Below are 27,626 nucleotides of genomic sequence, written 5' to 3'. Positions count from 1 at the left end.
AGTGGTGCAAGGCTGGTTTGAAGTAGAATCCGTTTTACCAGGCACTGCCAATGAGTCCCACACAGGAGTAGAGTGATCAGTGTGGAGAACCCAAATAAAAAAACACGTTTAAGGGACTAGAGAGAGTCTCACCCTTCTGAAGCTCACCTAGTGTTTCCCAGCCTTGGTTGAAGGTCCGAGGAACTCCTCCTACCTTGAACTTGGGAAAGCTCAGCAAATCTCCCTAGGGCTGCTTCTCATCGTATACATAACTTTTTCTTTCATAAAAGTTGACTCCTTTCCTGGGGAGGGGGTACCAAGAGATAAAAAATAAAGGTAATGGGATAAAACTGAAGGTCTGGGGTTGATCACATCCCACGTGAACATTTAAGCCATTGAAGTCATTTGGACATGTGATGGTTACCATTTAAGGCTAAATCATCTGAAAGTAACGATACACATTTTCTGTAGGAATTTTTGAAATCCATGTATAAGATTTGAGGAACCATTTGCAGCTGTGTAACCTGAGATCCTATATGGAAACTGTTTAGCCCAGAGTCTGGCACAAAAGTCACTCACTACTACAGGAAGATAAAGTTCCTGAGCCCTCACCATGTGTCAGTCCCATAGTTTGTCATTTAACTAACTGCAGCCCTACAGCCTTCCGATTCTAAGCACTGAGCCATACTCGGGAGGCCAAGGGTGCAGAGTTCTCTTAGTGAAGGGAGCTCCCAAGGGGCGGGTGTGCCGGGGTCCCACGGACACCGTGGGGAGGGTGCACAGGGGCGCGCGTCCAGGGGCGCAGGCGCTCGCGTGCTTCTTCGTCCTGGGTGGTGTGGGCCCTGCTCCCCGCCTCCACTGCTGCGCTGTCCGCTGCCCGCTGCCTGCTGCTCGACCCAGCCAGCTCCATGAGGGCCAAGCAAGTGAACTTGCTGATAGCGCTCATCGCGGTCATGCTCTTCAGCTTCTCCTGTTTCTGCATCTCCAGGATGACTCAGACCAGTAAGCGGAGGGTGGCATCTCCAGCCAACTGTCTTGCTTCGGGGCTCCTGGATTGCTGGGTCAGAGAGAAGGGGGTGGGGTGACATAGGGACCTGGCGCGGTCACCTGCTCTCCTAATAGGGGCTTCACAGATGTAGCCCCCACGCCCTGGTCATGCCAGCGGTTGAGCTGTAACGGACACCCAGGTCTATCCGCGTGGCTTTGACCGCCGCTGGGTACGTGAGCTAACGCATTGGCCTGCAGGGCCTCAGGCTCTGGCCTCTGCGTGTGCCTTTTCCCACGTAGGTTCAAGGACCCGATCTGTGTCCAGCTGCCCCCATCCCCACCCCATTATTTCCAGAAACGTGAATGTCTGACTCCAAGAACTCCACTCACACAGCCAGCATCTTTCCTCTTACGTGTTTGACGTTTTTGAGCTACACTTCAGGGCTCCCTCAGTATATTCTGGGAAGCTGAAACAGGGTGAGATGGTAGAGAGAGACATAACCAACAATTTAGAGTACTGGTTTGGAATCTGACTAATCTGGCTCACATTACCACTTTGAAACACACCAAGGTTTTAATTTATTGTTGTCTATGGAGTTCCCAATGCAGCAAATGGAGGTTGCCCAGTTAAATATGAATTTCAGATAAACAATGAGTAACTTGTTAATATAAAAATTGCATGGAATACATTGATACTAAAAAATTGTTTATCTGCAATTCAAATTTAACTTTGGTTTCCTGTATTTTATCTTTCAACTCTAGGCCATAGTGTAACATTTTAACATTTATACAGTAAAATTTTGAACTGAAGACTTAGGGATTCTGCAAACATATTAACCCAGCCTTCCAAGACTGTCCTTGGGTTGTTTTAGGTTAAATTTCCATTCTTCTTTTTATACTCATTTATGACTCAGGGTGCACACTAAGTAATCTTGGTAGTAGAGTCAAGGGTAAAGTTTGGAAGTGGCTTTAGTCCTCTAATTAATGTTTATGTCCTCTAATTAATGTTAAAATTATGTTTTAGTCCCTTAATTAATACTAAATTTTGTCACGTACCCGCAGTACCAACATTGTATGCCATTTGTTTAAAGATTAAAAATGTATATTAATTTATATGATTTATACTACTAATCTTTAATCATTTTATACTCTTTCCCTCTTTATTTTCTATAAAGACTATTATCCAAATGTGTCTTTATTTATTTTGGAACAATAAACAATGAACTATTTTATTAACAAAAAAAAATAAGTCATTACTTATAATTAGAAAGCAAAATGTAAACTTCTTTTGATAGTAATTTTGGAAGACAATTTAGATTGGCAACCTCATAGGACACTTTAATACAATGAACATTCTTTTATTGAAAATGTAGACTTTTTGAGATATGTAGTGTTTTTGAAAACACAACCATTTTGGTGTGTTCTCTAGTTATGACCAGGAAAAACAAATTTGGTTCCTCAAAGTGTTTATATTCCCATCATTCATATGTCCAAGTTCAGAAAATGAGATCTTGAGAATACACTTACTTTTTTTTAAATCTCACCTGAGGATTTGTTTATTAATTTTAGAGAGAGGAAAGGAGAGAGAAAGTGTGGTGAGAGAGAAACATCAATGTACAAGAGAAACATTGATCAGTTGCCTCCTCCCCTTCCAAGTGGGGGACCATATATAATCACCAAGGTATTTGACCTTATGGGAATGTATCTATGTGCCTAAAACATACCCTGCAGCAGGACTGGCGAGGTGAGAGCTCCCTAGTGTGGTCAGCAGAGTCCAGGATCCAAGGGCTAGTGGGCTCTTCACTATTCCTTCCTCCCTTGGCCTGTGCACCTCGAGGATAATTCCATTTTGACAATTCCATTATACTTAGTTGTTCAAATATATGCTCCTTTCCCACATCCCTTGCAAGCCCAGTTGTTAGTTAATTTAGAGCAGGAACCGGACTTTATCCATGTTTTGTTTACCTATCACAGCACAGTGAGTGGCACATGATACCTATTCAATGGGAGAAAGAATGAATAGCTCAGCATGCTTCTCCTAACTGGAGGTATTTAGTGAGTGAAATAAGGTGGGAAAGTTAGGTCATAGCCACATTGTATAGGACCGTGTATACTAAGGCAAGTTCATTTGGATTTTATTCGGCTAGCATTTAGGGAACCTTTTAAAGTCTTTGGGCAGGGTTTCCAGAAGATTAACTGTGGATTGGAGGTGAGAGACCAATTAAAAGGCAATTATAATAATTGTGCAGCAAGAGGCAATAAAGACCTGAACTCTATAGTAAAGTCAATGATGAGAAAGATGAAACCATTAAAGGTCTATTAACAGTACTTCTTAAATTTTAACACAAATCTCAGTTTCCTGTGAATCATTAAAATGCAGCTTCTGACTCAGGAGGTCCTGGGTGAGGCCTGAGATACATGTCTAACAGGCTCACAGCTGGTATCACCGATCTGTGCTGTGCAGTCTGGTAGCTCCTCTTTATTTCTACTGGCCCCTTGCTGTGAGATGCGAAGGTCAGTGGTTCTCAGGACCTCACCTGGTTTATGGGTGGAAGTTACATTGGCCCATTGCACATGTGGACTACTTTGCCAGGAAGATAGTTTTATAACAGTCCACCCTCACAAAGTACCTCAGTGAATATGCAAGTAATATAAATATTTTAAATAGAATACTGATGAGTTGAATTACCTGGTCAGAATGAATGAGAAGCAGATCTAAGCCTAGAGATTGTGTCCTTTAACATCTCTGTATGGTTGTTTCTGCAAATACTACTTCCTCCAGAGAACACGCTTTCTTTTCATGTTTACCAAATTGATCCCTCAGGGACTGACTCACCCAGATATGTTGCATCACCTGTGCTATATCAACTCCAAACACATGATCCCTTTTACAAAGAGAATATTACCTGGGAATCCCAGTAACAGGGCTATACTGGTTACACTACGTCCTGTTTAAACTTGTGAGCATCCCCAAGTAGTATCCACTGTATGGATATTCAAGATTTATTGGAGTAGTTGCAGTTCTTTTGATGAAGTATGGTTCTGTTTTAGAACCTCTTAAATCAATTTCAATGCTGGCAAGTCCATTCTTTAGATAATGCTCCCTGCTGGATTTCAAAGACTGAATTCTCTGCCCAAGGCTAAGGCTAGTGTGAGCCAAGGCAGGGATGAAATAAGACTGGGCCGTATTCTTTCACTACATTGTCTTGCTCAGTTTTATAAGTGCCTCAAGATTTTTGCTCTCAAATCTGTAATACCAGCCCTAATACTTCCCTTGAACGTCAAAATCATAGAGCCAAATGTTTGCCTTGTGTTTGGAAACCTCATGAGCATCACAATGGCTTTAATGACATTAAATGTTCTTTTTATAGCTGCATGGTATTCAATTGATAAATGAATAAAGAGTAGTCCACCAAAAAATGTTTATTAGACATTTGTCAAAGCATTTTTTAAATAGGCTTTGCCACGTGGTCTGCATGCATTATTGAACTGCATCTTCACAACAACTCCGAGGCAGGGATTCTTATATATCCATTTACACGTGAAGAACAGAGGCTAGCAAAAATTAAACAGCTTGCTCAAGCCACACAAATATTAAGTGGCAAAACCAAGATTCAATCATATGTGATTTAAGAGCCATCAGACTATTAAAAGATATTCTGCAATTTATTTAGCATATTTCCATTGTTAGGTACTTAGGTTGTTTCTGATTTTCTTACAATGATAAATAATGCCGCCCATGTTGAACATTCTTAGAGCCAAATCTGTACATATTCCTGGTCATTTTCTTTAGATAAATTCATAGAAGTGAATTTTCTGGCTCAATTGGTGTTTTCCTCTAATTCCAAATCTGATACATGCACCTTCCAGATAGTGCTTAACATTTCATTCTTTTTTTTCAGTCTTTTATGTACATATGTATACCATATGTATATAGCACTATACATATATACACATAAACACACATTTAGTGCTAGATATATAGCTATAGAGAAGCATATATTTTGTATTTTTGTTATATATTATGAAAATTGTATGATACCATTGCTACATATATAAACATATACATATGTGTTTTCTATGCAGGTAATCAATTAATTAATTGTAGAAACCATATTTTGGAGTTTAAGGAAAATTTTGTACATTTAAAAAACAAAACTGAAAGAAATCGCCAAGAGCTGATGGAAGCCTTGAGTAAAATGAAGTATGACAACAGACAGAGTGGAGATGTATCCGTAAACTTAGGTTTGTGTTGCTTTTGTTTTTATGCATGGTGGTTTGTTTGTTTTATGTTTGGAAATTTACATTTTATGCTTCCTGATTGTAGGACATTTCTCCCCAATAAATATAATTAAATCAGTTCTTGCTCTTTTATTGTCAGACATGGAAAAATCAGGTAAGAGACATCACTGCCTCTCATCTCTAACTGGAAGGTGGTCTTTCTGTGTTTTCGATCTCTGTGAATTGCACCAGCATTCATGATGCATCCAGTAGACGAAGCCAGAAACCTGAGCATCATCTCTGACTCCTGCCTCTCCCTCCCGCATACTTACTTCCATGTCAATCAGTGAGCAACCCCATTGATTCATAATCCCATATACCTCACAAATCTGTCCATATTTTTCCATCACCGTCTCTACTATCCTAGTCAGGCCACCTTCGTGCTTCATCTAAAAGTCTGCTAACATACTCTTTACTTTTTCTCTGTCTCTCTAACCTTGTCCCCACCTACCTATCCTCACTGAAGCCAAAGTGAAGACTGCATTGTCTTGTATATCAGCCTTCAGTGGTTTCCCTTTTCTTCAGGATATAAAGTCCTGCCACATGCCTCCCCCTTTGTAGTCAAATACTCTCCCCTTCCCTCCGCCCCGCCCCACACCCTCCACCCTGCCCCACTCTTAACTGGAAACCACTGATCGGTTCTCTGTTCCTGTAGTTTTCCATTTTCCCGAATGCCATGCAAATGGAATTACACAGATAACCCTCTGAGACTGGTTATCACTTAGTGTAGATTCATCCAAGTGTTGTGTGACCAGTTGTTTGCTGCTTTGATATTGCTGAGTAGCATTCCATTGTATGGATGCACAATGGATAGTTTGTTTCACCAGCTGAGGGGCATTTGGGTTGGTTTCAGGTTTTGGGGTGATTACAAATACCTATTGTTATAAGCACTCATGTACAGGTGTTTTGTTTGAATTTTCATTTCTTTAGGATAAATATCTAGACTTCGTGGGCATATGGTAAGTATATGAGTAACTTAGTAAGAAACGGCCAAACTGTTTTAAAAGTGGCTGTACCATTTTGCATTCCTCGTAGCAATTATATGAGAGTTCCAGTTCCTTCTATTTATTATGGCCATTCTAATATCATGGCATCTCATAGTTTTAAGTTGCAGTTCTGTCTAGTGTAATGATGTTGAACATTTTTATGTGCTTATTTTCCTTCCATCTTCTTTGTAATATGTCTGATCTTTTGCACATTCAATCTTTTGCACATTAAAAAAATTGGGTGGTTTGTTTTCTTGTTGTTGAGTTTTGAGAGGTTTTTAAAATATATATATATATATATATATATATATATTGATTTCATAGAGGAAGGGAGAGGGAGAGAGAGATAGAAATATCAATGATGAGAGAGAATCATTGATTGGCTGCCTCCTGCATGCCCCCAACTGGGGATCAAGCCTGCAACCTGGGCATGTGCCCTTGACCAGAATTGAACCTGGGACCCTTCAGTCCAAGTCTGACACTCTTATCCACTGAGCCAAACCAGCTAGGGCTGAGAGGTATTTTTTGTTGTTGTTTTGTTTTTTTAAAAAATATATTTTATTGATTTTTTACAGAGAGGAAGGGAGAGGGATAGAGAGTCAGAAACATCGATGAGAGAGAAACATCAATCAGCTGCCTCTTGCATACTCCCCACTGGGGACGTGCCCACAACCAAGGTACATGCCCTTGACCAGAATTGAACCTGGGACCCTTCAGTCCATGGGCCGACGCTCTATCCACTGAGCCAAACCAGTTAGGCAAGAGGTATTTTTAATATATCCTGGATACGTATCAAATGAATATGTGATTAAGAAATATTTTTTCCCAGTCTGTGGCTTGTCTTTTCGTTCTCTTAATGTGTTTTTCAGAAAGCAACCATTTTCAATTTGGATGAAATTCAGTTTATCAATTTTTTATGTATTATGCATTTGATATATCTAAGAACTCTTTAAGAGTCATGGGAATTTTCTTTTATGTGTGTTTTTTTATTTTATAGTTTCAGATTTTAAATTTTAGGTCTATAAAACCTTAGAGTTTATCTTTATAAATGGTGTGAAGAATAGGTTAAGGTTCAGTCTTTTTTCTGTGGATGTCCAAGTGTCCTGGCACCATTTGTCAAAAAGGTGTCCATTCTGCATTGAATTGCCTTCATATCTTTAATAAAGTCAATCTACCATATTTGTGTGGGTCTCTTTCTGTAGCTCTATAGATACAATAGAGAATTTGTATTGGTCTGTGCATCTATTTTTTTTTTTCTGTAATACCACACTGCCTTGATTAACATATATATATTATGAATTAAAATTAGGTAGTGTGAGTCCTCCAGCTTTGTTCTCTTTCAGAATTGTAGAGGCAAATTCAAATGAATGGTCATTGTAGCTCATAGTGATAGATTTAACTTAAATACAGGAAGCCCTCACTTAACATCATCTATAGGTTCTGCAGCTGTAAGGTAGGTGATATCTAAGGAAACCATGAACTCAGAAGCCCTATTTTTTCTTTCAGGTGAGAAGGAAGTGAATACATTGGATAAGAATGAAACAGTGTCTAATACATTTGAAGTCTTAAAATTCTTTCTCCCTCATCTGAGGAAAGTAGACAGAATTTATCCTGATGTAATCATTGGCAAAAAGAAAGAAGGTGGTAAGAAAATTAGAATGAGGAAATCAAATACAGATATTCTGATCTTTGGGAACATGCCTTTAAGTTTTAAAATGTAATCCATTGAAATGATGCTCAGTTTGATTCTTACATCACCAGCCTATCTGGCATTTATTTGGATAACCAGACATCAGTATATTGTCTGGCAGAAAAAAAATAGTTTAATAAATACTTGGAGACTTGAATTTAAATTCAGGTTTGATACAGATGCTTTGAATATAACTCAAGTATATGTTAATTATCTGCCCAGTACTTGATAACTCTTTTTCTCCCTTGGTTTGATAAATCTATTCTCATCTGATTATCTCCACATTTCCCCATCTTTATGGGGACCGAGGTCTGAAAGGTTTTACAGCAGTGACCCTTGAGCTAAACCTTGAAGATTGAGTTCAAGCTCACCAGATACAGAAGAGGAGAAAAGGGACATTAGACCAACACTCAGAAACTTGCCTTTCTCACAAACCTCATTCATTCCAATGAGTGCGTCTCTCTGTGCCAGGGGTCAGCAAACCACAGCCCCAAGGCTGACCCTGCCTATTTTATATATATATAAAATATATATATAATTGTTATTAAATTATATAATTTAATAACAATTAAATTATATAATTTAATAACAATTATATAATATTAAATTATATAATATATATAATTGTTATTAAATTAATAACAATTATATATATATTGTTTATAAAATAAATATATATAAAATATATAAACAATTATATATATAATTGTTTGAAGTATTACAAATAGTAGTACATATGTCTCCTTTTTTTTTTCCCCATTGACCTCCCCCGGCCTCCCCTATCCCCCAGTACATGCCTTTACCTGCCCCCGCCGCCAGTGTCTTGTATCCATTGGTCATGCTTATATGCATGCGTACAAGTTCTTCGGTTGATCTCTTACAGCCCACCCCCCAACCTCCTCTGCCTTTCCGCTGTAGTTTGACAGTCTGTTTAATGCTTCTTTGCCTCTGTATCTATTTTTTCCCTATTTCTTTCCTTTAAAAAATCTTGCCTCTGCAGACTAGAAATAAACATATAATAACAAAAAATGTTTGAGTCCCAATTTCAATGTCCAACAGTTCCATATGTGTACATGTCAGCAATGATATCTGGATGGTGGGCACATGGTGGCAATGCAGGTCCGACCCTCTCTGGTTTGGTCCTAGGCAACCTGCTGTGACACACAGCTACTGACTGCTAGTGTGGCAAGGTGTCGTCAGCGTCTTCCATCTCTGGACTGTTTCTCCTCTTGTCTTCGTGGTTGGAGCAGACCTGTCAATTCCTCTCTGTTGCAGGAATCCACATAGTCTTGGAGCTGTTTTCTGAAAATATACAAACATATTCTCGACCAAAAGTTAATAAAGGAATCTTTTCTATATAATTGATTTGGGATCCTTTTTATTTTTGCCCAAACGATTTTCCATTGTCTTATTTAGACACCATGTGTGTTATTCATGGGTGTCTTACTTTTAGCATTACAAATGAAAATTAATTTTGTAAAGTAAAAATTTTCTAGATGTAATTTACTTATAGGATATTTTTCCTTACATGATATTATCCTACTATTCCCCCTTTTTTGATTAATGGAGGCTTTTGTAAATTTTATAATGCAGTCTTGATTACTTTAAATTTTGATTTTTTTGCACAAAAATACGACTGCTTTAGGTTCATTGCATGTTCAGGAATTTTACCATGAGATGAACTACCAATAGAAATTTTAGTTACTACTTTAGGAACAGCTTTTTGTCCAGTACAATGAAATTTCCTTGAATATTCACTTATTTCAATTAGCCTATTTAAATTAATCTGAAAACTTAATTATTATTTTACTGTCAAATTTAATACTCTACCAACAATCTTAGTTTACCCTGTAAATATTAGTAGAAAGGATTATATGCATTCTTGAGTAGGCCCTGAGCATTCCTGGTGCTAGGCTGGATTTAGATATAGGGCAGCTGCTGTCGGCCAAGTCTCTGTCTGTTACCTGGGTCCCAATCTGAGCTGGGCCAAGTCTCTGTCTGTCATCTGTGTCCCGATCGGAGCTGGGCATGGGAAGCAAAGCAGCTGTGGGGGCAGGAGACCTCCCTCAGAAGGGGTGAGGGTTCAGGCCCCTGCAAGGTTGGGGGGTGAGGGTCTGTGCCCCACCTCTGTTGACCCCCAAGTTCTCTCCTGATGGCCCCTCTGTGACTGTGCCTGTCTTAGGTTGTTCCTTCCCTGAGGAATCTTACCCATCTCTGGCTAACCAGTCATCCTCTGGGGCCAAGCAGGGTGATGTGAGACCCTGCCTATTTTAAGAATGGTTTTGCTGGACCATAGGCATGTTCATTGCTTACTTGCTGTCTGTAGCTGCTTTGAGCATAGAATCTTGGTATCTATTTAGGATGGCATGGCTCTGTTCTTCCAGTGCTCTGGCCATTATTGGGCTATAAAAGTCATGTAGAGACATGGATTTATTCCATCAAATCAGTTGGAAATTACCTCATGTACTGTTTTCACAGATGTCATTATTTCAGAGTATTTTTGCTATTTGAGGTTCTAGTGTCTCCTTAGGAAGAAGAGTAGAGAACCAGCCAATGCCTTTCATATCCAGTTAGAGGACACTATAATAAATGGAGAATGAATAGTTTTCTTTTCCACTGTACTGAAATTGTCTTGGTATCTATTTAATGCATTTTCTAACCATCCACTGCAAATTGGAATTTCCTTAAGCAGAAAACAAAATCCTATATAATAAAAGCCTAATATGCTAAGTGTCCAGTCATCTGTTCAACCAAAGTGTAATAGGCTAATGATATGCTAAGGCTGCTTAACTGCTCGCTATGACGTGCACTGACCACCAGGGAGCAGGCACTCCAACCGGTAGGTTAGCTTCCTGCTGGGGTCCAGCCATTTGGGACTGAATGAGATGGGCCAGACATGCCCTGGAGCCCTCCCATGGCCCCTTCCCGGCTGGCCAACCTCCTGCATCCCTCCCCGGTCCCGATCGTGCACCAGTGGGGTCCCTCGGCCTGGCCTGCACCCTCTTGCAATCCGGGACCCCTCAGGGGATGTCGGTTTTGGCCGATCCCGCAGGCCAGGCCGAGGGACCCCACTGGTGCACAAATTCATGCACTGGGCCTCTAGTATATTATAAAAACTAACAGCTTTTGGTTGGGATTACTTCTGTAATAAAATTTCAAGCACTATTTTTATGACTACACAATTAACCCAAATATAGAAGTAAGCATAGACATTAATGCTAAATTATATTTTTCTCTGTGGTTTGAAATGGTGATGCCATGCTCGGGTGTCTGCAGTGTCTTTTGCACTTGGCATTTCCACTGTTAAGAGACGAAATCATAGTTACCTGAAGCAAACGCTGACCTCGCTTATTTCCAGGATGACGCTTTCGGAGGAGAAGGACTCTGTAGTGATCGTCTCTATTGCAGATGTACGTATGAAGGCCAACCAGCTCTCCTTGCTCCCAGCCTGCAGTCTCCATGCTAATCACTGTATCATTTCAAATTTTCCCCTCAAATTTCAAAAAGCAATTCATAGGTGCCTTTTTTAGATAGCAGACAATGTATTTAATAATTTTTTTGACACCACCAAGAAAGAATTAAATATGTCAATCTAAAAAGTTTATTTAAATATCACGTTTCCATGTGGAGAAATAAGATTACATTATTAAATATGTAACTAGGCTCGGCCGGCATGACTCAGGGATTGAGCATTGACCTATGAACAAGGAGGTCATGGTTTGATTCCCAGTCAGGGCACATGCCTAGGATATGGGCTTGATCCCCAGTGTGGGGTGTGCAGGAGACAGCAAATTGATGACTCTCTCATTGTTGATATTTCATCTCTCTTTCCCTCCCCCCTCTCCCTTCCTCTCTGAAATCAATAAAAATACATTAAAAAAATGTAACTAGGGGCCTTCCATACTATATGGTACAGAATTGTATTTACAAACAGAACATTAAAAGTGATGTTATAGTAATAAAACCTGCCCAGTAAAAGGTTAGTATAGGATTCAAGAGATAATTTATATTAAATAATAGCTACCACTAATTGGGGGACTCCTTTCTATATCTGAAGGATTGTAGACAATTTAATATACATTATTTATAACCTGCATTACATCACTGTAAAGGAGGTAGTACTATCCTGATTGTACAGATGAAGAAACGAGTTTATGAAAGTAATTTGCCTAGTTATTAATAGAGCAGATTCATCTCCCTAATGGCCCCAAAGTTTTCTATCTTGTAGTGCTATATAAGTACTGTATAAATGTTAACATGATAAGGCCTTTGGGAGGGGAATTTGGCAACATGTATCAGATTTAAAATGTGTGTATCTTTTGTCACAGAAATCTAATTTCTGAGAAGTTATCCTAAGGAGATAGCCAGGCAAGAATTTCAAAATGATAAAATATGACACACTAGTACCGTAATTGAGAACACAGACTCTGGATCTAGATTGCCAGCTTCAAATGCCAGCTTCTCTGCTTCCTGGCTGGTGAACTGGAACAAGTTACTTCTCTGTGCTTCACTTTTCTTATCTGTAAAATAGTGATGATAATATTACCTTAATCACACATAATTGTTTTGGCAATTAAATTAGCTAAAATATTTAAAGTATTTCAAATGCTGTGTGGCATGTAGTAAGTCTTCAATAAGTAATTATTTCAAGGATTTTTAGTGATAAACACCAAAATATTGAAAACAATCAAAATGTCAAAAGACTGGTGGAATATTCATGTCTACACTGCAGTGATTTGTAACCATTGAAAGAATGAATATCATATGCACTGATATAAAACCATGTCTAAATCATATTGTTGAATAAACAAAAGTTATAAAGCATTCTGTTTAACATACCATCTGTGCAAAATGTGATAGAAGGGAGGAAGAAAATACAGAATGATGAAATGTATAAAGAGAAAAAGAATGAGCAAATCTTAGAATGATATAAATAATGGTTTACATTTAAAAATTAGTAGTCGTATACAAAAATTATATATAAATATCAGTTTATATTTACATATAAGTATAAAATATAATAATGGTTATCTCCAGATGTTGGGAGTTGTTGTCCTTTATTCTTTTCTCTATTATTTGCATTTCCTATAATAAATGTGTCTTTGAAGGCAGAAAAACTCTAAACAAAACAAGCAACAGAAGAACTATTGGGAAAATATAAATAAAAGATTAAGCAATCTTTCTCTCCAAATTTGGTTTCTTAATATTGGAAGCATATACTTAATCTCTGAAGTGTTTTGTCACTTTTTTTGCATTACATATTACAAGCTTTGTTCATTTGCTGCTGACACAATGTACATCTGCCTAAAATATATTGGCCAATAAAATATGGGGGACAAATTTTAAAATGGAATATATAATGCTTAAGAATTAGAACTTTAGCACTATGTTTAGAGTAGAATATGTTTCAGTATGTAACAATAACTAGAGATTCAATTTATGGCTGTCTTAAGAATCTTAAGTGCGATAATAGAGTTATTTGCATAATGAGATATATTTTTAACAACTTAACTATATACATTTAGAATTGCCTTTCAGAGAACTCAGATTTGACAATAGAATGGTTATTACTCAAAATATTTGCAGAATTTTATATTGGGAATGCTTGTAGGCCCTGCAGTTACATCTTGTAGGTAAAAAAAATCATCTGAGGGAATAAACCACCAAAAGCTATTGAGTCTGTCATCTAAGCACAATACTCAATAAAGAGTAGGTACAAAAGTTTGTCAATGGAAGAACATTTGAGAGTTTAGCTGAGTAATACGGTTTGGAAAAAAGTGAAATAACTTCAAAGTAAGCTTATTGTCATATAATACTCATAAAATTAAGATATCTTCAAAAAAGAGCAATTGTTTGAAATAAGCCATCTGACATTTAGGGCAAAACTGGCTTAGATGCATAGCTTTTGTATACCACAAATTTTTAAGTGTAAATAACAGTAGTGATATTTCATATTGTGACAAAAGGAGAATGACATATTTTCATATTCAAGTCAGATATTTTAGTCACATGGATATTTTAAATTCTTTTATAGAAAGTGAAAACACTAGAAATGATTAGGAAACAATGACTTTCCACACATAAACTAGGTTTATATGTAGCAAACATGTATTAATAGAAGTATGGGGCATGCTTAGTTTCATTAAAATATTTTTCTCATTTTTAGAGTAATGAAGAATATTCAAAATATGTTGTTGACATGATTACAAAAAAGTAAGTACTGTTGGATAAATTTTTAACTAGCTGTCCTTTCATTTTTCTATCCTGTTTTTTTCTGTCCAATCATTTTAATAGTGACTAAAGGCCCAGTACATGAAATTCATGCACGGGGGGGTCCCCTCAGCCTAGCCTGTGCCCTCTCCAATCTGGGACCTCTCGGGGGATGTCCGACTGCTGCTTAAGGCCTGATCCTGGGGACATCCCTCTCACAATCAAGGACTGCTGGCTCCTAACTGCTCATCTGCCTGCCTGCCTGCCTGATCACCCCTAACTTCCCCCCCTGCCAGCCTGATCACTCCTAACCACCTCTGCCCGCCGGCCTGATCGCCCCTAACTGCCCCTCCCCACCAGCCTGGTCTCCCCCAACTGCCCCCCCCCACCAGCCTGGTCACCCCTAACTGCCCTTCCCTGCCAGCCTGGTTGCCCCTAACTGCCGCCCCTGCCAGCCTGGTCGCCCCTAACTGCCGTCCTGCCGGCCTGGTCACCCCCAACTTCCCCACGCAGCCTGCTGTTCAGTTGTTTGGTCATCCCTCACTAACCCCCCTGCCGGCCTTGTCGCTCCACGCAGCCTGCTGTTTGGTCTTCCATTCAATTGTTTTGGTCGTGACGGCCCCTGGCTTTTTATATATTAGGATCATATTTATTTTAATGTGTATCTGTGCTCTATAGTTCTATCTCAGCTGTGATGAAGTATAGCTTATAATTTTCCCCCACTGTGTAGGTTATCTACCTATTAAATTCCATATTTTTCATGTTATTTTTGTTATAATATCTATTCTCCATGAAATCCATTGTCTCTATGAGAAGCCTACTGGCTTATCTTTAAAAACCATTCTTGTATTTTTTACTGTATGAAGCTACTTTCACTGCTCCTGCTTATAGTCTCCTGCTATATGCAGTCCAGGAGATGAAAACACTGATGAACCAATATGAAACTATCAAGCAAGATGCTGTAGAATGGACCCAGCCTTCCAAATCTCTATGTTCCAGTGGGTGATAAAACTGGCAAAAACCAAATCACAAGAGGCTACTATTATTGTGGTGTCTGGGGAGGGCAATATGAAAACATATAGAGTAGAGAGTATTTTACATAATCCAAAAATATCAAGAACCACTTTCTTGAGAAGGTAACAATTGGGCTAAGTCTAAGGGCGTAAGTAGATACTCTTCAGGCAGACAAAAGGAGGAAGGGAATGCCTGGCAAATAGAATTGTCTGGGAGGCAGAAAGGCCAAAAGGGGAGCATGTAGATTTTTGGAAATATAAATACATCCTGGAACGTGCATTTTGTGTATTTTAATTTTTTGATATGTCTCTCTCTGATTTATAAAAGAAATACTTTGGCTAAAGAGTATTAGTTTTATGATATTGATATCATGTATCAACCTGTGAAATAATTCAAATAAAAATATTATGTGGACATGTATAAGGAAATTCCTCTTAAGTATTTGTTATTTAGATATATTAAATATTCAATTACAAACCTCCATTTACTTCTATTGATAGATTCAAAAGGCAGGTGAAGTCTGGATCCTTAGAGGTCATTTCAATACCTGCCTTTTTTTATCCAGACATGTTACATGCCACGCAATCAACTAAGGACTCACAAAAACTAGAGAGGTATGAAATTTAGAAAATTGTAGCCTTAAGTAACTAACTAAAATTGATGAAATGTTGGAATCAGCATCTAATAGATCCTATTTCAAACACAGCCAGCTCCTATTGACTTGCAAGAGCTATGTGGATCACTTCCCTACTCTGTATTCAATGACATCAGTTGGTAACATGAAATCAGGAGCATTTACACCACAGAAATGGGCAAAAGCTACAAATCAGAGCTTACCCCCTGTCCCACACAGAGACAGTTGTTTTATGTTTTTAATTTCTAAAGTGTGCCTATAAGCAAAATTAAATAATGACAAATATTAACAGATTTTATTATCTTTAGTTGGCGAATCAAACAAGTTTTGGATTTTTGTTTTTTGATGCTGTATGCCCAACCCAAGGCCATGTATTATCTACAGGTATGACCTTGATATAAATATAAAGTGGAAGTTCTCTATCTCTCTTTTGATTCCTTCCTTCTTCATTGTATTTCTCCACCTTCCTTTATACTCATAAAATAGAAAATACTATATTAAAATACCACAAGGAAGCTTAAAATTGATTGTATATTAGTCATCTTTCTGGGGTCACTATTAACAGAAGAAAATATAGTTACCTGAAACAAAATGAAAATAATTTATCTAGGAAAAAAAAAAAAAGAAATTGTACTGCCTACATTTGTCTGCCTACAAGTTTATTGGTTTAAATAAACATAATTTGTGTACTTATTATATGTTGAACAGTGTATATGCTTATCCCTGCTACCCTACATAGCTTCAGATTTTATGGGTAGTACTAGTGGCCCAGTGCATGAAATTCATGCACATTAAAAGGGGATTGATTAGAGGAAATATTTTAATATTGCTATTTGCCCTTTCTCTATAATAGAAGTGTCAGAGATGAAAGAAAATTAGTAAAATGTATATGAAAATCTTCCTCCTGTCAGAATCTGGGGCACGCCATGGGACCCAGAGTCAAGTCCTCGCCCACCCATGTAAGCCTCAAAATCGCGAGAGATCCAGACCCGGCCGGGTCCCCCCCATTGGGCTAGATCCAGACCCGGCTGGTCCCACCCTTGTCAAGCCCCACCGGTTGTGGGGGGGGAGCACAACCTCAGGTCCCCTGGCGGGCAGGGCGGGGGGTGCTGCCTGAGGTCCCCCAGCCTGGGCCAGGGTGGGGGGCGCACCTTGAGGTCCTCTGTCAAGCCCCACTGGGCGGGGGCATGTCTTGAGGTCCCCCGTCAAACCCTGCTGGGCGGGGGGGGGGGGGAGCAGCCTCAGTTTCCCCGGCCCAGTGCTGCAAGAGGAGTGCAGCCTCAGGTCCTCTGTCAAGCCCCACCAGGAGGGGGGTGCAGCCTCAGGTCCCACGTCAAGCCCCGCTGGACTGGGGGCATGGCCTGAGGTCCCCCGGCCTGGCGCCAGGGCAGGGGGCATGGTCTGAGATCCCCTATCAAGCCCTGCCAGGTGGGGGCATGGCCTGAGGTCCCCCGGCCTGGCGCCAGGGCAGGGGGCATGGTCTAAGATCCCCCATCAAGCCCTGCCAGGTGGGGACATGGCCCGAGGTCCCCCAGGCCTGGTGCCAGGGCAGGGTGGTGAGGCCTGAGGTCCCCCATCAAGCCCTGCCAGGTGGGTGGAACAGCCTGAGGTCCCCTGTCAAGCCCTATGGGGGCAGGGTTGGGGCGCAGCCTCAGGTCCCTGCTGATTGCTCATTAAGGCTCTTTATGGGAACTCGGCCTCCGCTGTGGGTGCAGCCATCTTGTGTTACGGAAACTCTGCCTTCACTCGGGCGCCACCATCTTTGTGGTGGAGTGACAGTCAATTTGCATATTCCCTCTTTATTATATAAGACTAGAGGCTCAGTGCACAGATTCATGCACAGGTGGGGTCCCTCGGCCTGGCCTATGGGGATTGGGCCAAAACTGTTCTCTGACATCCCCCGAGGGGTCCTGGATTGCGAGAGGGTGCAGGCCAGGCCAAGGGACCCCACTGGTGCACAATACAGGCTGGGGAGGGACCATGGAGGGCTCCAGGGCATGTCCTGCCTGTCTTGCCCAGTCCCGATCGGCCAGACCCCAGCAGCAAGCTAACCTACTGGTCAGAGTGTCTGCCCCCTGGTGGTCAGTGCACTGGTCAGTGATTGGTCAAATGGTCAAACAGTCGGACACTTAGCATATTAGGCTTTTATTATATAGGATAGTTACATAGTGCCTATGCTGTATTTATGAAATAAATTAATTACCTATAGTTTGTACCCCCTGAGTTCCTGCATATTGTTAAATAGTAATGTTATGTTTCCCTCCAGTAAGTGTATCCTCACTACATGAGACACTGTGCAGTTGTGAGAAGAGTTTGAAGAATGTCATTAAAGAACAGAGTTAGAAAAAGGCCTGAAGAAAGATCTTCTCTTTTATTGGAAGAAAATAAAAAATCCTTTTTGATTCCTAATTAGTAACAATGGAATTGAAACATGACATCCAGCTAGTGTACCCTTAGAAACAACACAACTCTATTTTGTGCTCTGGTAATGTGCCTGAGGACTTCCACATTCTTCTACTAAGTCATTTAGGAGGCCCTCTGAGTCTGGAGATTATGCATAATATGTATTAAATTTAAAAAGAGCCTGGCTGGTATGACTCGGTGCTTGAGTGTCGACTTATGAACTAGGAAGTGATGGTTCAATTTCGGTCAGGGCACATACCCAGGTTTTGGCTCAATCTCCAGTAGGGGGTGTGCAGGAGGCAGCTGATCAAGGATTCTCATCATTGATATTTCTATCTCTCTATCTCTTCCTCTCTGAAATTAATAAAAATATATTAAATTTAAAAAGAAAAATCTAGTTTCTATCCTCCCCATTGAGGACTATTTTGAGGTTTACTGTCAATCCTCCAAAGAAAATTTAGAGTGAATGAATGTTACATGTTAGCATTCAGGAAAGAAAGATATAATCCCCAGTCTTAGAATCAGAAAATGAAAATTGACTAACAGTAAATATCCTCAGTGAACTGAACTATAAATAAAATTATTACCACATAAAAACATTTTTCAGTGTAGTCTATTGAAAGTAATTTTCAAGCTAGTATAAATTATTCAATGGAAGCACCAAAGGTACTAATGCCTTTTTGTGTTTTTTTCCCAGCTAGAAGATGACATCATAGCTAAAAAGATGTACTTTACAAAAATCACAGATTTTGTACATAGTATCACTTCAAATAATTGGTTTTATATTGAGTTTTCAGTTCTTGGATTCATAGGTAAGCAATGAGTCAATTTTGTGGGGTCCAGCGTTTTAGCATGATAACCTTAATAGTTCTTAAGAACTTATCAAAAAGTTTGTTACTAAATGAAAAGGAATGGCATGATTTCTACAAAAATACAGTTACTTTACTAGTAAAATCAGATTCAAGGATCTGAATTTCAGAAAATGTATTTTTAAACCAATTTTTTTTTCTGGATGGAAAATGTAAATAAGCTAATTGACATATATGCATATGCGTTACAAAAACGTTAAGATAGCACCCCTTGTTAAATGCTTGCTGTGAGTCTGGAACCCAGGTTAGCTCAGTGACTAAGGTGAACTTCTCTCGATTTTACATAGAAAAAGGCATGCAAAAAGCAGTTGCAGAGAAAAGAATTTTAACTTAAGACTATTGTACTGTGAAGTTCCTGTAATTCCCGTATTCCAAAAGTGACATAACTATAAAAGAAAAGTTCCTAAAATTGTGCTCATGATGAGATTTTTTAGTTTTACCATTTTCTGTGGACTTTCCTTTTCCTTTCTTTCCTCCCTTCCATTCTTTTTTTAAATTTGGCTCTGACGGCAGCAGGTTGAAGTACCACGCTCTCTTTGTGGTGCATGTTTTCAGTGCTTAGGCAGGGGCCCTCTCTTACTTTATTCTTTTGTTTTATGCCCGATTCCTACTCCCACTTCCTCCCACCCCCCCCCTAATATGTGCAAAATATCATATAAGCATACATATATCCATGTAAAATATCTGGTGTTGATCATGTTTATACCTGTTTAAAATAGACATGATACCTCTCCCTGTTCCTTACATTTTTGTCTTCGAAACTAGATGTTAAAACTGTCAGCATGTTGCTTTACATTCGTTTCGTTCATTGCTTCTTACTGCTGGGTAAATGCTACCTAACAATCCATTTGGCTCATCCATTCCTGGAGTGGTGGACCTTGATGGTCTGCAACTCTGCCACCACAAAGAAATGAAGTGACATATATGTCCCCTGGAGTGGGATCACTGAGGGCAAATTAGCTGGGTCTCTAAGTACTGCCAGGTTGCCTGGCACATTGGCTGAACAGTGTATATGCCCCTAAGCAATGACGTGAGCGCCTGCTTCCCCATATGCTTGATAACATTTGATTTTCCCCAGCAAAAAAATTTTTTTGATGTTGGGCAGAGTATAAAGCATTTCTCGGGTTGCTAGTAAAATCCATCTGTTCTTCATATACTTACTTGACCACTTACTTCCTTTCCCGAAGTTTCTATAGAGTGGTATGGAATCCAATCTTAAGGCCCTGAAGGTTTTTGCTCAGCTTTGGTTAAAATAAGAAGAAAATTAGGTAACAGTAATACCTGATGAAAAGCTTGCAGAGAAAATAATTTTGTTGACATATTATTCTGAGAATTTTAAATTCTTTTTATCTTTCTCAGCAAAGTCAGGTATGAGAAAGAGAGAATATTCACTTTCTGATCACCAGAAGGGAACATTGAACAAGGAGCATGCTGTATGTGATGCTGAAGTCTTCTTTAAGATTAACTTTACAAAGTTTTTTTAAAGTCATAATAGTTCTTTAGCTGATATTTACCAAAAATATGAGCTTGCTAAATAGGATTTTACAATATGATAACAAAGATAGGGAAAACATAAATATTAAATCAACTATTTCCATCAGTAAATCACTTGCTTTGGTTACTTTTTCTCCATAGGAAAGCTATTTAAATCTGAGGACTTAACTGACTTCATACGGTTTTTTTTAATGTTCTACAAAGATAAACCCATAGACTGGCTGTTGGGGGACATTTTTCAGGTGAAGATGTGTAACCCAGAAGAAACTTCTGTGAGTATGTTTTTACTTTGTAAATGCCAAATATTTTTAGAAGAATACTATCTGTCTAATATAATTACCTAAAATTTGTTTACCAAACCAAAGCTGATGAGTGCATCAGTTTTTTAACTTCCAATATTCTAAATTTTTATTGACACTTCTACCTACCAAATGAAGTACTGAGAGGTCAAAGTGCAGTGAGAAGTGCAAACAATGGGATATAAAAAGTGAAGAAACAGAAAAAAGACAATAAAATGGTAAGCCTAAATCCAAACATGTCAGTATTTACTCCAAATATAAACAGCCAAGGTGTACCAACTAAGAGACAGTTTATCAGAATGGATTAAAAAATACTATGCAGCCGAAACCGGTTTGGCTCAGTGGATAGAGCGTCGGCCTGCGGACTGAAAGGTCCCGGGTTCGATTCCGGTCAAGGGCATGTACCTTGGTTGCGGGCACATCCTCAGTGGGAGGTGTGCAGGAGGCAGCTGATCGATGTTTCTCTCTCATCGATGTTTCTAGCTCTCTATCCCTCTCCCTTCCTCTCTGTGAAATATCAATAAAATATATATTTTAAAAAAAATACTATGCAATTAATTGCTCTCTGTACTCAATTTAGATATGCTATAGATAGGTTAAATATAAAAGATGGAAAAAGAGCCCTAGCCAGTTTTGCTCAGTGGATAGAGCGTCGGCCTGCGGACTTAAGGGTCCTGGGTTCGATTCCTGTTAAGGACACATGCCCGGGTTGCAGGATTGATCCCCAGTAGAGGGCGTGCAGAAGGCAGCTGATCATTGATTCTCATCATTGATGTTTCTATCTCTCTCTCCCTCTCCCTTGCTCTCTGAATCAATAAAGATATATTTTTTAAAAAGATGGAAAAAGATACTCCATGCAGACACTAATAAAAAGAAATCTGTAGTAGCTATATTAATATCAAAGTAGATTTCAAAAATTGCCCAGGGATCAAGAAAGATATATATTGATAAAAGAGTCAAGATGATATAGCAATCCTAAAAGTGTATGCATCTTACAAAAGAGCCTCAAAATACATGAAGCAAAAGATGACAGAACTGGAAGGAGAGATTAGACTGCATGTCAGTACTGAGTAGAAATGCATTTCAGTAAGCCTGCAATATTAAAAATTACTATGTATTTAAATTGGAGATGTATTTTAACAAATTTTCTATAAATACAGTATACAAAATAATTTTCAGGAAGCGATCAGAATAATTTCAAATGTTTGTTTTTAATAGGAGTGATGCCACGGTCATCTTATTTTTATTTTTAAGGAGACTATCCAAATCTCTTTTCATTAACTATAATATTGGCTCTGTTTTAATCCTACACTTTCTACTATTTAAAAAAAAACGAGATGGTATAATTTAGTGTAGGTATTAATGAATATGGGAAAAGAAAGAATAATGTAGTCTGAGGGAAATAGGAAGGTAGGAAAACACCAAAAACTTCATTTATGTTTTGAATAAAGAGAAAGGGAGAGGAAAATTACACAGTATCTCCCCCTTATTTGTGGTTTTAATTTTCACGGTATTAGTTATCCAAGGTCAACCACAGTCTAAAAATATTAAATGGAAAATTCCAAAAATAACCAATTCATAAGTTTTAAATTGCACACCGTTCTGAGTAGTGTGATGAAATCTTGCGCTGTCCATATTCGTCCAGCCCAGGACGGCACCAGCCCTTTGTCCAGCATCTCCACCTTGTATATGCTTCCTTCCCATTAGTCACTTAGTAGTCAGCTCAGTTATCAGATCCACTTTCATAGTATCGTGTTCAGTTAATCCTTATTTTACTTAATAATGCTACATTCACATAACTTTTATTCCAGTATGTTTTTATAATTGTTCTATTTTATTAGTTATTGCTGTTAATCTCTCACTGTGCCTAATTTAGAAATTCAACTTTATCAGAGGTATGCATGTATAAGAATGAACATAGTATATATAGGGTTTAGTACTATCTGTGGTTTCAGACATCCACTGGAAGTCATATAGATAGAGCGGGGTGGCGGGGGTGGGGGGCAGGAGGGAGATATTGTACTTGGTACAACAATAGCCTGGTTTTCTAAGATAGAGTTCATGAAAATACTTGCTTTAATTAAAGCCCTTTTGTATTTCAACTCTTTTGTTCTATCATTCCTGTGAAGAAAAAGCTAAGAATTAAATGTTTTAAAATTTTAAAATTTTAATATAGGCTGATGGCTAAAGCATAATAAAAGTATTTCTATCACTAAATGCAATAAAAAGGAGTATTTGAGGCCTGGCTGGTGTGGGTCAGTGGTTGAGCATCGACCTATGAACCAGGAGGTCATGGTTCCATTCCCGATTAGGGCACAGGCTCAGGTTGTGGGTTGGATACCCAGTAAAGGGCGTGCAGGAGACAGCTGATCAATGATTCTCTCTCATCATTGATGTTTCTCTCTCTCCCTCTCCCTTCCTCTCTCTGAAATCAATAAAAACATATTTTTTTTTTAAAAAAAGAGTATGTGAGTTTTAAGCAAAGATTATTGTTTCTCTTTTTCCCCAGGAGAAATGTGTAGAACGAAATAAGCAAATTCGTATTCGATATAAACCTTCCCTTTTCCAGCATGTGGGCATACAGTCATCACATCCTGGAACTGAACAATATTTAAAAGTAAGATTTTGAAATGGTAATTGAAAAAGAAATAATGTTTCATGAACTTATAAACTATTATTTAGAAGTGATCAGAACATGAGCGAGACTGTAAAATATGGTTATTTAGATACAATTCATCTTATGCCAGACTGTATATTGTGAAGACGAATCATCTTTTTAAGACCCAAGTTATCTATCATGGTTGGAAAATTCAGCCTATGTAAACTTCTTTGCCTCACTGTTTCCAGCTGTGCATTTAAAGAGTAAGACTAAAAAAGTGTTTTGAAAATCATAAAGTTAATTGTTTTATTATTTTTAATGAAATAATATTAAAAATTATATAAGAATATTTCAAAATAAAATGCTCCTGCTATTAAATTCAAATGTATTTTCATTCTTATTTCAGGCCACTATTTACCAGATAAACAAAAATTCAGCAGTCTGGTTTTTAGTCATTTTAAAATTTTCCTTCATTTTTGGAAACAATTTGTAATTGACTTCAGCATCTTGGTGGGGTAGAAGAAGCAAAGACTTCAGAGTCAAAACACTGTGTTTTTAGTTATAGTGCCTATATATACGGTGTTGGGCAAGGCCTACCGCTCCTGTGAGCTCTCTTCACCTATAAACAAGGAGTTTAAATGAGATGATCCTTCAGATTTCTTCTTTCTTTGCTTTAATCCTTAGTTGAATTGAGAGAAAGGCACATCTGTATTCTCCCATCATTTCATCAATTATTTTTGACCTTTTTTCCATCTTCTCTTTCTTTGTGTATTTATTATATGGTGCTTGGAACAGTGCCTGGAACACAGTGTAAACTCAGTAAATGTTAGCTATTAGCTATCAGGCAAGATGGAATTCAAGATAAAAAGTGTTGGTTAAACAAGACAACAAGTGTCTGGAATAATGAAAATTTAACTGTTAGGAATCTTTATGTAAAAAGTAATACCATCAAAATACATGAAACATAGCCATAGATGATGCAGAAAGAAATTAGTCTATGCCATTCTATTTGTTGGTGCTATTATAATGGGATATTTTTCTAACATTATATATATACTAGAGGCCAGTCCACGAAATTCATGCAAGGGGCTCAGCCCTTGCAGCCCTGCCTGCCTGGGCCATCCCTCGCAGCCCCGGCTTCGTCCCGAAGCTCATCCAGATGGTTGTTCTGCTGTTCGATCTAATTAGCATATTAGCTCTTTATTATATAGGATTTTTCTTGCCTAGTAAGATATTTTAATCTTACCTTTGTAAATTCACAACAGATTCAGTAGAATGTACATCTAATCACTAATTTTTTGATGTTATAATCTGTTTTTTCTTTTTTTATATTCCATACCACATAAAATAAATAGGAATATATAACAGCTTAATGCTATGTCAAAGTGATTATATTTACATTATTATTTAATTTCTAACAGGATATCTACTATTAGGAGTTACATAATTCTAACACCTTTTATAATGATCAGAATTCTTTGGAAAAAAATGGCATAACAAGGATTAGACTATTTCCCAACCTTCTTAGTGGATAAGTGCCTATGTCATATTTTTAAAAAGTTAAACCTTCAATTATAAACTGGTAAGTATAAAAATGATATACTGTATAAACATATAGAATATTATCAGATGTTAATCATATTTTATATTCTTCTGTGTATTAAAGTTTTGTACATATAACTTTTTTAAAAAATATTTTTAAATTTATTTCAGAGAGGAAGGGAGAGGGAGAGAGAGAGAGAGAAACATCAATGATGAGAGAGAATCATCCATCAACTGCCTCCTGCGTGCCCCTCTCCCCACACTGGGGATCGAGCCTGCAACTTGGGCATAGGCCCTGACTAGGAATCAAACCACATGTGGCCGGGCTGTGCATATAATTTTCTGATACAGTCCATAATATTCTATTTTAGAAGAATCAATCAGTATTTCCTTTCTCTTTTTTATCATGTACTGTAGATGTAGATGTACAGTGAATTTGGAGACAACAGATCTGAGTTTAAGGCCTTATTTATATCAATAGATAAAACAATATGGATGAATCTCTGAGACATTATGCTAAGTGAAAAAAGCCAGTTGTAAAAGGCTTTCAATTGTATGATTCTATTTGTATAAAATTCTAGGTAAAGCAGGTCCTGATGTCTCATTATGATTTTAATTTGCATTTCTTTAATGACCAGTGATGTTGAACAATATCTCATGGGGCTTGTTATATATATACACATATGTGTGTATATGTAAATATAATAATGAAATATACATTTTAGTTAAATGTATATTAGTGAAATGTCTATTCAGATATTTGCCCATTTTAAAAATTAGGTTGTTTGCCTTTTTAATTTTGAATTATAATATTCCTATATTGGTATAGTCTGACCACACCTTTCAGCTATGCTTTGCCCTTTCATTTTCTTAAGAGTGTTTGCTTATTTATTTTTATCTTCCTCTGTCACATGCTTTCTCAAATATTTAGTGATTCATGGTTGTCTGTTGAATTTTAATGAGCTTATAGAAAACTAGAGGCCCAGTGCACAAAATTCGTGCATGGAGGGGTCCCTCAGCCCAGCCTGCACCCTCTCGCAATCCAGGACTGCTGGTTCCTAACTGCTCGCCTGCCTGCCTGTCTGATTATCCCTAACCCCTCTGCCTGCCTGATTGCCCCTAACCACTTGCCTGCCTGCCTGCCTGATTGCCCCTAACCACTCTGCCTGCCTGCTTAATAGCCCCTGATTGCCTCTGCCTGCCTGCCTGATTGCCCCTAACCACCTCTGCATGCCTGCCTGATTGCCCCTAACCTCCTCTGCATGCCTGCCTGATCGCCCCTAACCACCTCTGCCTCAGCCCCCACCACCACGGCTTCGTCAGGAAGGACATCTGGAATGATGTCCAGAAGGTCGTTCGGCTGTCCGGTCTAATTAGCATATTATGCTTTTATTATTATAGATGTTAATATTGGTCAATTTTGAGTGGTGGCAATATGGGTAAATTTTCTCCCCTTCTCTGTCCCCCACACTACACTTATCCTCATATTTATTTATAAAAATGTAAGAATAAAGGAGGCTTCCTAGGAAGTTTTGGCATATAGGTAGAATTTGTTGGTTTGCAAACTGTATTAGTGTATTTGAGTGGCTAGGTTGCTATTGTTTTGTGGTGTGTGTGTGTGTGTGTGTGTGTGTGTGTGTGTGTGTGTGTGTGTGTGTGTTTGCCTAGTGGTTTGCAAGAAGGAGCACCAGCGTGCCAGGACAGGGTGCTTTGTTCTGGGCACAGGTGCCTGCTCTGGTTATATCAGGTGGCTCATTCCACTTTGGTTAGGGAAGACTGGGTGTGTGTGCGTTGCCTGAGCCATAAAGTCCTGGCTGCTCAGATTTGGGCGGTCAATGCTCCTGACACAGGCTCTCATTTCATTCTCATGGTTTACCCCAGTTTAGCTCCCATCTTCTACCAAATCTGCCATCGCCACTGTAGCCCCCATCCATGTGTCTAGGCACAGATTCCTCATCCCCTCTTTGCCAGTCCGTACTCTCCCATTACATTTATATCTCTCATCAATTTGATGAAAGGTCTCCTAGGCTAAGAGTCCCCCTGCATCCTTGACCCTTTGGAGTTTCACCTTTTTTATGCATTTACTGTCATTTCATTGAGGTCTAGCCATCCACCATCTTGAACCAAGAGTTTGGATATTTCATTTCAGTTTTAAACTTTTCTTTTTCTAATCCTCACCTGAAGATATGCTCATTGATTTTAGAGAGAGAGAGGAAGGGGTAGAGAGAGATAAACATTGGTGTGTGAGAGAAATGTTGATCAGTTGCCTCCTGTACATGCCCCAACCAGGGCGGGGAGATCAAACCCACAACCTAGGTATGTGCCCTGACCAGAAATCAAACCTGAAACCTTTTGGTTCACAGGACAATGCTTCAACCAACGAGCCACCTGGCCAGTACAGCTTTTCAAAAATCCAATTTTATTAAGTAAAATAAGGTTTACTTATGGCCCCATAGAGATTGTCTTCCTCTTTTCTTTATCCAGGACCAACATTTTTCTTATGTTTTCCTTAATATTCATTCCATAATTAAGTCTTCTTTTTTTAAACACACCTTTATGTAAAATTTTTCCCCTAGCCAGTTAAATTATATATTACACTTCTCAAAAAAAACCCTTTTAAATGTAAGCTATAGTTTAAT

At 38.6% G+C, this 27,626-nt stretch overlaps 1 protein-coding gene across 1 annotated transcript; it reads left to right on the top strand.

Annotated features, from left to right (window-relative positions):
- Positions 1–887: 887 nt before the first annotated feature.
- On the top strand, positions 888–24,952 carry MGAT4D (MGAT4 family member D; the record flags this gene model as incomplete). The annotated part of the gene is given in 12 exon segments (XM_080674389.1): positions 888–981; positions 5,053–5,211; positions 7,740–7,877; positions 11,200–11,333; positions 14,090–14,136; positions 15,648–15,761; positions 16,090–16,165; positions 18,882–18,996; positions 20,689–20,819; positions 23,356–23,463; positions 24,882–24,921; positions 24,924–24,952. Coding segments are annotated over 12 exon segments (1,185 nt in total).
- Between the last annotated feature and the right edge of the window lie 2,674 nt (positions 24,953–27,626).

The sequence above is a fragment of the Plecotus auritus genome (genome assembly GCF_963455305.1).
Source record: "Plecotus auritus genome assembly, chromosome: 6".
Classification (NCBI taxonomy): Eukaryota; Metazoa; Chordata; class Mammalia; order Chiroptera; family Vespertilionidae; genus Plecotus; species Plecotus auritus.
This window is presented reverse-complemented; position numbering and strand designations above follow the sequence as displayed.